Raw genomic sequence first — 9,739 nt, 5'->3', positions numbered from 1 at the left:
GGTAACTATAAAAATCCGAATGTAATTAGTATATAAGGACTAAGGAGAGCTTTACTAGAAGCATAACAAAGAAAGGAAGCAGAATAAAAAAAAATCGGATGCTTCTTCATATATTTTTACTCCAGAATATCTGTTCAATCTATTAGCTTTGTAGAAATTGTGGAATGTTGTATGTAGGTACTAAACAGTGACACACAATGGCCATAATACAAATGCTCAGCAGAAAGCAAGCCTGACTTGTCACTATAAATAATTAAAAAGGTACAAAAAGTAATTGCTATATTTAGTAAGAGATTTGGCTGATTTACCACTGTTAAGCCTGAATCCTTTCTGCTCAGCAAGTTATGGTATTTAAACTGAAATACAATCACAGAATATATTACGTATACATACTTCTAAACACTAACTGGAATTCTCTAATGTTAGGCAGCTTTTAAAACATTTTCAATATTTCTCAATGGTAACTTACAAAATCTAATGGAACATTCAAACTACAGAAGTTTATCTTAAAACTCAGACTTCTTGTTAGTGATAGTGAAGCCCCTGGTGTTAAGCAGGTCGTTGCACTCGCTACGCGTGAGCTGCGACAGCGGCAGCCGCTCGAGCTCGCGGTCACCCTCGCCCAGCAGGATCAGCTCCGGCGGCGCGCCCGTGATGAACTTCACCTCCACGCGCTCAAACTTCGGCGCATCCTCCATTATAAACTTCTTTACTTCTGGAAGCCGGTTCAACGAACAACCCCTACAGCTCTGAAATATTAAATGACTTAATTTAAATATCTGATAAGGGGCGTATTGATACAGAAACTGAAAATTAAATAACTTTTACCTCAATTCTAGCTGACACAATATCCGAATTCTCAAAAGCCGACACGTTAACAAATATGAAACCTACTGTTAATAACAAGAGCTTCATTTTGTAATGATAATGAATAATTCGGCAAAACAAATAAGCGAGATAGGTATCTGAAAACGTATTCGCTAGACAGGAGTGGAGTGAGTGACCACAGACTAGTAAGAGATACTAATTACTACGTATCAGACGAAGATCTTTAGTACTAACGTTTTGTTTGATTGGTTCTAATGATACATGACAGTTGTTTTTTTTTATAATAGAATTTTACTTGGCAAAGGACTACGCATCAGGCAGCCTGATGTACAGGAGCGAGATGTTCAAAAAATAAAGTCTTGTAGCCGGGATCGGTATTATTCTACAGATTTTAACTCGAAAGTCACAGATAAACGTAAAATCTGTAGAAAATAATACCGAACCCAAAAGACAAACGATGACGAACAAATGACGAATGACACTGATTAGTGTCCATAGTTGAATTAAATTGAATCACTCAAATTAATCTTTTGTTTGGCAGCATCAAAGACACAAGGTCTTTGGGCAGCATCATGGTATTTTTTTTAAAAGGTTAGCAACACTGTTTTGTGGTTTAAAAAAAATGTTATATTTGTTTGTTTGTGTAAAGTTTGCTAATTTGTTGTTTCTTATAATTTCAATGTAATTTATAATTATTTCTACGTTCTTCTGTGAATATTGAAAGACGGAAATCATAATTATTGAAAAAAGTTTTATAGTTAGTAACTAAGAGAAGTGCTACAATGCAGGCGCAACACAAGGACGCGATACAAAAGAACTTCACCTCACTGGTGGAGCAGACAGACCTGGACCTCATGGTTACAGTCCTGTACGAGAAGGGAGTCTTCTCGGAGGCCATGATAGAGCCCTACAAGGTAAATATGCTTACAAGTAAAAAGAAACCTCAAGAATATGAAACATGTATGTATTATGTTTTAAAACTTGGTACACTGAAGATGAGTCATACTAAGGTCATACCCAAAAGTGTTAGCTCTCGAATCATCGCAGATTATTACCGGTTACTTGCAAGAAAGTGTCTGTTTTTCTTTTACTTAAATATAAAGAGACTGCAACACAATTGATATTCGAAAATTAATTTTATAGATCATTTCTACTCCTATAGTCAACACTTGTTTAGAAATGTCATGCAACCATCATCTCCCTAGCCTATTCCTAACCCACTTAGTGTAAGATAAGGGCAGGAGAATGATGATCAGCTTCCTAGCATTATCCCATTTTTCACAGAGTCCACTTAGCTAATGTGAAGATTTGACAGGTCCAGTTTTTTACAGAAGCGACTGCTTGTCTGACTTTACAACCTGCGAACGGAAAACCATCCCAATATAGGTTAGATCACATACCTCGGAAAATGCATTTCTTGGGAATGTGGGTGTCCTCACAACGTTTTTCCTTCACTGCTGAGTATGTGATAATCATTTATAATCCAAACATGACTTCGACAATCATTGGTTTAGGCCTATGCAGGATTTGAACCTCAAAGTGAGAGGCAAGCGTTCTACCATGGCGTCCACAAAAAATACATGCAATCAAATAATCATTTTATTGTTCTAGGATGTCAATAAAGACATGCGTAGCAGAAAACGGTATTTGTACAGAGAAATTACGAGACGAGGTCCTGATGCTTTTCGCCATCTTGTAGATGCCTTATCTGAGAATGGTTACTGGAATCTGGTCCGTGACCTCGATCCTGAAAACCCTTATGTCCCTCCCTGTCCCCGACCTCGTAAGTACAATTACTCTCAATCACTGCATACTTATCTACTTTTATTATTATATTTCTTTGGAGCTGTGCCATGTGTGCACCTGCTGCCGCTACTATACTAACATAATCATTCTTATCATTACCATAGCATGTTTTAAGGTTCATTGTATGCTGTATCTAAGTATTAGTATGCTTTCCTTGTAGGACCAGCTCCCAGTCACTCTGGAGAGGGTGAGACCAAATTTCTCAGCCTCTTTGACCAGAGGAGAACTACAGGCAAGGAACAAAATGGTAAACTTCATATACTTTAATTAGCTCACTCTTATAATAATTATATAGTTTATTTCATCTGACAAAAGTTGTATAAACGCTTATATTTCTGTAAGTTTAGGTTTAGATGAAAGCAATGATTTGGAATAAAATCTCATAGCAGCATAACATAGTAAGTGTGTGCATTATTGCATAAAATTTATCAGCAAATTATTTAATGTCAATAGATCCAAACCGCAACCCCGAGGCTCCAAGCTCCACTAGCAAGGATCCACATCCAGAATATAATTCTCCAGAAAACGGTAAAGTAGACATCTTATAATTACAAAAACTTAAACCTAGATATGTTGAGATGGATTTATTTAAAATTTATTCACTATAATTCAATATAAAATCTAAACATGATCCAATTTCATTTAAATATTGATGTTTTGTAATGTTCTTTTGTAAAATTATAACACATGTTATTGCAGGTAATCCGGAGCCACCTGCACAGGGTCCCAGTGGGGACTCACTTTGCCAGATTGGTATTCCTCACTTTAACGTTATCAAGTCTACCAAGTTTTTTGAAGATAATGGCAATGGTAAGCTTATTTTCTATAATACCAATACTTAAAATTAATGTTTATTTTAGGTTCAGTTTTATTTACTCTATGCAGCATTCTGATTGACCCCTGCATCCTAGAGTGGTGGGATGTTTGATGGTCGCAAGTGGTGATGTGGCATGTGTGTTGTCTCTCTGCAGACATAAAGCTGTACCGCACGCGCGGGCGGCTGCGCGGCGTGCTACTGCTGTTCAGCTACATCTCGTTCAAGTACGACATCGAGGAGCAACGCAAAGGTGCGCGCGTCGACATAGACTGCATGCGCTATCTCTTCGTCGAACTCGGCTTCAAGGTGCTCTCCTACGTCAACCTCTCACTCAAGGTTCGTACCGAGTTCGTACCTTATCTAAGTTTCATCAGCTGCAGATGTAAATACGGCGGCGCTTTGGATAAAAGGACTTCTGCTTATGTTGGTCTTCAGTTGCCTTTTTTTCATGTTCTTTAACTTGATTTGATTGCGCTTGACTTGGTGAGACATGATATATGAATTAATGTTTCACCGACACCTGTGCAGGAAACAAAGGAAACTCTTCAGAAGTTGAAGGATGCCATGGGCATGAGCGGCGAGGGCCCGGAGACGGTGTTCGTGCTGTTCTCGTCGCACGGGTACGCGCGCACCGGCACCGGCGACACCGACATCCGCTGCTCCGACGGACAACTCATCTCCTACTACGAAATCATCAAATACTTCAACAACGAAAACATCCCTGCGCTCATAGGGATCCCAAAAGTTTTCATATTTCAAACTTGCAGGTGAGGAAGCATAGGCTAATATTATATGGTAGATTTACTTTTCTATATTGGACAAGCGGAGAATGCTTTCAGCCATTTATAATCCTCGGCATGTCGTAAGAGCCCGTTAACGCTTGTGATATCACCTCCAACGTAATGGTCCGTCTCAATTGGCGACCCCCTGTGGTGAGCCAAACAACGACAAGTGCCGTGAGTCGTATGCCACAGCGTGTGTGCGCCGCAGGGGCAGCAACAACGAGCACGTGCCGGCGCCGCGCCACCTGCGCGCGCCGCCCGCCCGCACCCCGCGCCCGCGGCCGCGCACGGCGCGCGACGGCCACCGCTACGACAGCGACGACGACGAGCCCGCCCACGCAGACGCCGCGCGCGACCGCATGTACTCCGACATCCTCATAGCGCACTCCACCGTGCCGGGTGAGACATCTCCTCCGAATATTGATCTCTTACGAATCGAGCCAAGTTATGAACGAGTACGATACCAGTGTGCTACGTTTACAGGGTACGCATCGAACCGCGACGAGGTGAAGGGCTCGTGGTACATCCAGGCGCTGTGCGACGTGTTCGCGGCGCGCGCGTACGACTGCCACGTGGAGAAGCTGTTCACGCTGGTGGACATGGAGCTAAGGAAGCGCTTCTCCACGCAGACCTCGTCCGTGGACCGCTGGGGCTTCAACAGGCGGCTGTACCTGCACCCCGGCCTCTACGAGGACTGACCCCGGCCTCCCCCGCCCGCTCCCCCCGCGACCGTGCGCCTCGCGCCGCCCGCGCACGCGCACAGCTTCTACTCACACGAACTGAACCTCATACGTACTTTACAAAACGTAATATTGCGTAATAACGTCTCGCTGGTAACGAGATGTTTCATTTTTACAAGTAGTAACAAACATGATAATATTAAAAAAAATCAGTGATGTTGTATTGTAGAACTTAAGTAATAATAAGTTGGTGACGGATAAAGATGGAAATCTTGTACGGACTTGCAACGACGTAGTATTCGGATTACTGTGATAAACATTATTTAATTATGTAATAGTTACCACAGATAAGTTATGTGAGTCACCATACGTGCGGTAGCCTGCAACGAACGAAAAAACAGCCTAGTGGAATGAGAATGTTTTAAGTATTTTTATTAAACTGTTTTGTGGACAAATTAGTTTATCAAAATCCGTTATCTATGTGAGTTTGACATAAGCTGACGTCATATCTTGTACGATATTATTTTCTTAGGATCCAGAATTATTATATTCAATCATACCCCGAGGTACATAGAGACGGTACCGCGAGCGTTGGGAATTTATATGGAAAGGTGCAGCGCGACCGCGTACTTCGATACTGGAACACGTAATCAGTCCCGGTCCGGAACTCCTCCCCCTACGTGCATTGGGCTTAATGATCTTGAAATCCATGCCCCATCTATGATGTGAAAATTATTAGGATTTTTTTAAATATATTACTAAAATGTGCATTTATTTCTATTGTAGTATTAAATTACATGAAAATTGTAACTGAACATTTTTAGCTCAAGATATTTTTATTGAATATATTTTTGTACTTAAATCAATAAAAATATTATTATGTTAAGGATATTATTATGTTTTATTTAAAAAGAAAAAGTGATTCTGTGGACATAATCTGACATTTATTGAGTTACATCATACATCCAAATACATCACATACAAAAATATACATAGTATAAATATTGTTAAACCATTTAACGAGAGATAGTTTGTACATGTAGGAAACTTGTTCATGTTGTAGAGTATAGTACAGTCAGGTACAGTTACTCTGGGATCGCAACAAGTCAGGATCCTCTCAATGTCACGTCAACCAGTTACACTAAGCATACATCGTAATATACAGGAGGTGGCTCATCAGTGGAGCGTCACTAACCATACAGTGATGTAACGAGACACATTGCTTTTAGATTGGGTTTTTCAAGACTAACCACAGGACTATAGGACAAAAATATAAGCAAACAGATATGCCTGAATATGTTTAGCGATAATATAATGAGCCGTGTTCAGCGTCGTCGTCATCTTTATTTATACGCATTGAGCATTGCACCGTCATTACCGATCAGACATCGACACAACCAGGGCACTCAACTTGCTCAAATTTAGCCATTGACGCACACATTTCTGTTGGTTCGTGTATTTAATAGCTTTCTCATAATCTTGACACCTTTCTGTAATTTTCGTGGATTCCTCATACAACTCGCGAGTGAACAGATCTGCATACTCCTGAATTCTATCCAACCACCGCCTTATCGGATTGACGAGAGAGCTCTGGTACAGCCAGTTGAAGACTGACGTTTTGGACCACCACGATTCAAACGACCTCCAATCTCGCACAGCCGTATCGTCGTACCGGCCGCCGGTTCCGTCAGAAGCGTTCTCGCGGCACCTCAGCCACGTCGGGCAGCATCGTATTTTAGTCGCTTCGGGCTCTGCCGGGAGTACTTCCTCAGCGAGCGAGTCGGCGGTGGAGTTGGGCATGTATCGGGACAAGATTACGGGTGGCCGGAGAGAGTGCGGTACAACGTTGGCTTCGAGCAGGGCGGCGGGCGCGGGCACGGCGGCGGGCGCGGCGAGCAGCGCCAGCGCGGCGGCGGCGGCCAGCAGCGTGGCGGCGGCCACGGCGGCGGTGGCCAGCGCGGCGGCGGCCAGCCCGGCGCCGCCCAGCGCGCGCAGCATGGCCGCCGCCCGCGCCGCGTCGCACGCGCCCGCCAGGTCCGTGTACGTGAAGAAGCCGTGCAGCTGCGCCTGCTTCAGCGCCACTCGCCGCTCCAGTCGTTGCAAACCCTCTTCGAAAGACTTTTCGTTAACAAAAATGTTCCAGTCCTGAAAAAGAATTATTAGATATGAAATTAAGAGCTAGTTATTTCAATGGCTACACCAAGAGCTGGATGATCGAATCCTGAACCAGATAGTGTCAACAAAGAAGAATGGAAAAAAATTGGGGAAGGCCTTTGCCCAAAGGCACACCATTATTCCTTATTCTATGCCACAGGCACACTAATTTAGTTATCATAGATTGAGAAAAGACTAATTTGTATTTCTGAATTATGTAACTTGTATTTCTGATTTAAGGCTGTAAATAAATAAGAGCTAGATGATAGAATGAGCTGTGAGTGAGGATGACGTTGGACAGTGAGGATCACTTACTATTGCATTTAGGAATTCTATTTCTAATTTCTTGAGCTGTTTCAGACCCATTCCGCCAGATGCCGCCCATTCTGAACAGAATACCTCTTCGTCTTCTCCATCATCCTGCAGGAATTTGTTGCTTACCATCTGAAAATGACAAAGTGTATTCATCTAATTTTAAGCTCTCCAAAATAAACATCAAATCATCATCATGGAAGAAATCTCTTTGTTTAGAGATAAGCTTGCCTGTACTATCTGTTTTCTTTGTATGTTTCTTGTGTCTGTTTTATTGTGTACAAACAAATAAATAAATAAAAGATTGAAGGGTTAACATTCTGGCTAAAACCTCATAAAATTATAACAAACTTGAATTACTTTTCTAAATTGTTTTATTAAATACAATACAATTTGTAATTGTCCCTATAAATTCAAATTCAAAAATATCTTTATTCAGTAGGTAACATAGTTACACTTTGAATCGTCAATTTTTACATAACGAACGTCTCATCCGCCTAAAACTACTGCAGCCTATAACCCCTAACTATAGGTAGGGGTTATAAGGAAAAAGACGAAGGTCAAAGACATAACAGAACACATAAGAATAATCAAATGGCGTTGGACTGGACATATGATGCGAGAAAAAATTGAGAAATGGACAAAAGACGTAACCGAGTGGTACCCCAGATACGGAACAAGAAAGAGAGGAAGACCAATTAAGAGATGGGAAGAAGAAATAAAAAATACAGCAGGAAATATGTGGAGATGGCTGGCGAGAGACAGGGATAAGTGGAAAGAGCTGGAGGAGGCCTTTGTCAAAAAACAAATGGACGAAGAGCATAATTAAACACATAATTTTTTTAATATTATGTATAAGCTAAAATTTTTTATCTTATCTATCTAATGTACCAGTGTGACGAGGAAGAGGTCGGCTGGTGGCGTGGCCGTCAGGTAGTCGGGGCGCGCGCTGCGCAGGCGCTCCAGGTACAGCAGCGCCAGCACGAGCGCGGCGGGAGACACGCACGCGTGCCGCGCGATGCTGGCCGCCGCGTCCGCATGCAGCCGCCGCACCGAGCGCCCGCGCTGCCACGCCGACCACACCTCGCACGAGATCTCTACAATACAATACACATATTTTAATAGCCAGATATCAAAGTACCAATAAAATTAAAAAAAATGCAACTTTGAAAAAATTAAGGCTTAGGGTTGAACTACATCTAGCCACACCTTTTTTTTACGTCATCGGACTTTATAGGTTCAACCATTAAATAAAATAAAAAGCTTCTAAGTTACTGAACTAGTATTTGAATGGATGTTTGTTAGAGATATTATCAGTTTAGTTAGTAAACATCTCATTGGTATTTTAATTAGACACAAGGCGAAACTATAATGCTTTAGTGGTTATTTAATTAATGAGAATATCAAAAATTATTCAGTACAACTAACACACTCATAATTCTTCTTAGGAAAAGAAAATTTAAAAATATTTGAAAATTAACATTGTGTGGAATAATGGCTTTGGACATCTAACCTGTGCCTGCTGGGTTGACGGTACAAGTCATATTGCAGCATTCACCCAACAGCCATACGTTTCTCCATGTAGATAGCTGCTGGTGCTATTGGTCAAGGCCAAGCGCGATATAATTTATGTCGCACGCGACACAGAACCCGTGCTGTCTTTTAAAGTCCCCAAGTAGTAAACTGTAATGTGTACCAGTGACAGGCAGGCTGAGGCAGGGCAGCGAGGGAAGCTGGCCGTAGTACAGGGTCTTGGTGATGCGCTTGAGGAATTCTTTATGATCGCCCATGCTCTGTTGATTACCAGCAAAAGGTTATTACCGAAAAGATGACATTTTCAACCAATCATTAAAAAATCTCAACCTCTCTCTACTTTGAATTTATATTCGTCTGCTTTAAATCAATCACTAAAATGTGTTAAAAAACGTGAGTAACTTATAAGCAACGTCATGAGATCACGTTAGCTGCTCATGCAATAGTAGAGGATGCCATTTGCAAAAACAATTACGCTAGATTAATAAAAGTGCCTAATAAACCGTTAACATAAACAATTTTGTTATTGAATACTATTGTAGGTACACCATGCGAGGTAGGACTCGGCCACGACGACTTATGTTCGTGACCTCCTTTGTGCACACCTTGATCTTGGCTCGAGAGCCCTCCCGTCTTCTTTTTGATATATTCGACATTTTGCTCTTCTTTGTGGGACTATTCTTTCTTGATTTTCGTCAACACGAATATTACAACAGCAATTTCTAAAAATATCCCGTCTAGAACGCCACCAAAAAAAATTTTGCCGTCCCTCCGGCCGTCACCAAAATTGTGTGACGTAATGGTTAGTGTTACCATTAAATTGAAAA

The 9,739-nt window shown here is 41.6% G+C and overlaps 3 protein-coding genes across 3 annotated transcripts; 1 reads left to right on the top strand and 2 right to left on the bottom strand.

Annotated features, from left to right (window-relative positions):
- Positions 1-97: 97 nt before the first annotated feature.
- LOC126367587 (selenoprotein M-like) lies at positions 98-1,025 on the bottom strand. The gene is made up of 2 exons (XM_050011174.1): positions 829-1,025; positions 98-749 (listed from the first exon to the last, which is right to left on the bottom strand). The coding sequence occupies exons 1-2, from the start codon at positions 913-915 to the stop codon at positions 507-509; spliced, it is 330 nt and encodes a 109-aa protein (XP_049867131.1). The 5' UTR covers positions 916-1,025; the 3' UTR covers positions 98-506.
- A 390-nt stretch (positions 1,026-1,415) lies between these two features.
- On the top strand, positions 1,416-5,804 carry LOC126367582 (caspase Dronc). The gene is made up of 9 exons (XM_050011168.1): positions 1,416-1,742; positions 2,440-2,611; positions 2,795-2,881; positions 3,088-3,162; positions 3,334-3,444; positions 3,606-3,787; positions 3,980-4,218; positions 4,442-4,632; positions 4,717-5,804. The coding sequence occupies exons 1-9, from the start codon at positions 1,611-1,613 to the stop codon at positions 4,929-4,931; spliced, it is 1,404 nt and encodes a 467-aa protein (XP_049867125.1). The 5' UTR covers positions 1,416-1,610; the 3' UTR covers positions 4,932-5,804.
- Positions 5,805-5,835: 31 nt separating this feature from the next.
- On the bottom strand, positions 5,836-9,723 carry LOC126367618 (protein CNPPD1). The gene is made up of 5 exons (XM_050011233.1): positions 9,518-9,723; positions 9,076-9,172; positions 8,271-8,476; positions 7,383-7,511; positions 5,836-7,058 (listed from the first exon to the last, which is right to left on the bottom strand). The coding sequence occupies exons 1-5, from the start codon at positions 9,566-9,568 to the stop codon at positions 6,288-6,290; spliced, it is 1,254 nt and encodes a 417-aa protein (XP_049867190.1). The 5' UTR covers positions 9,569-9,723; the 3' UTR covers positions 5,836-6,287.
- Positions 9,724-9,739: the final 16 nt, after the last annotated feature.

This window comes from Pectinophora gossypiella, chromosome 6 (assembly GCF_024362695.1).
Source record: "Pectinophora gossypiella chromosome 6, ilPecGoss1.1, whole genome shotgun sequence".
In the NCBI taxonomy this organism is placed as follows: domain Eukaryota; kingdom Metazoa; phylum Arthropoda; class Insecta; order Lepidoptera; family Gelechiidae; genus Pectinophora; species Pectinophora gossypiella.
This window is presented reverse-complemented; position numbering and strand designations above follow the sequence as displayed.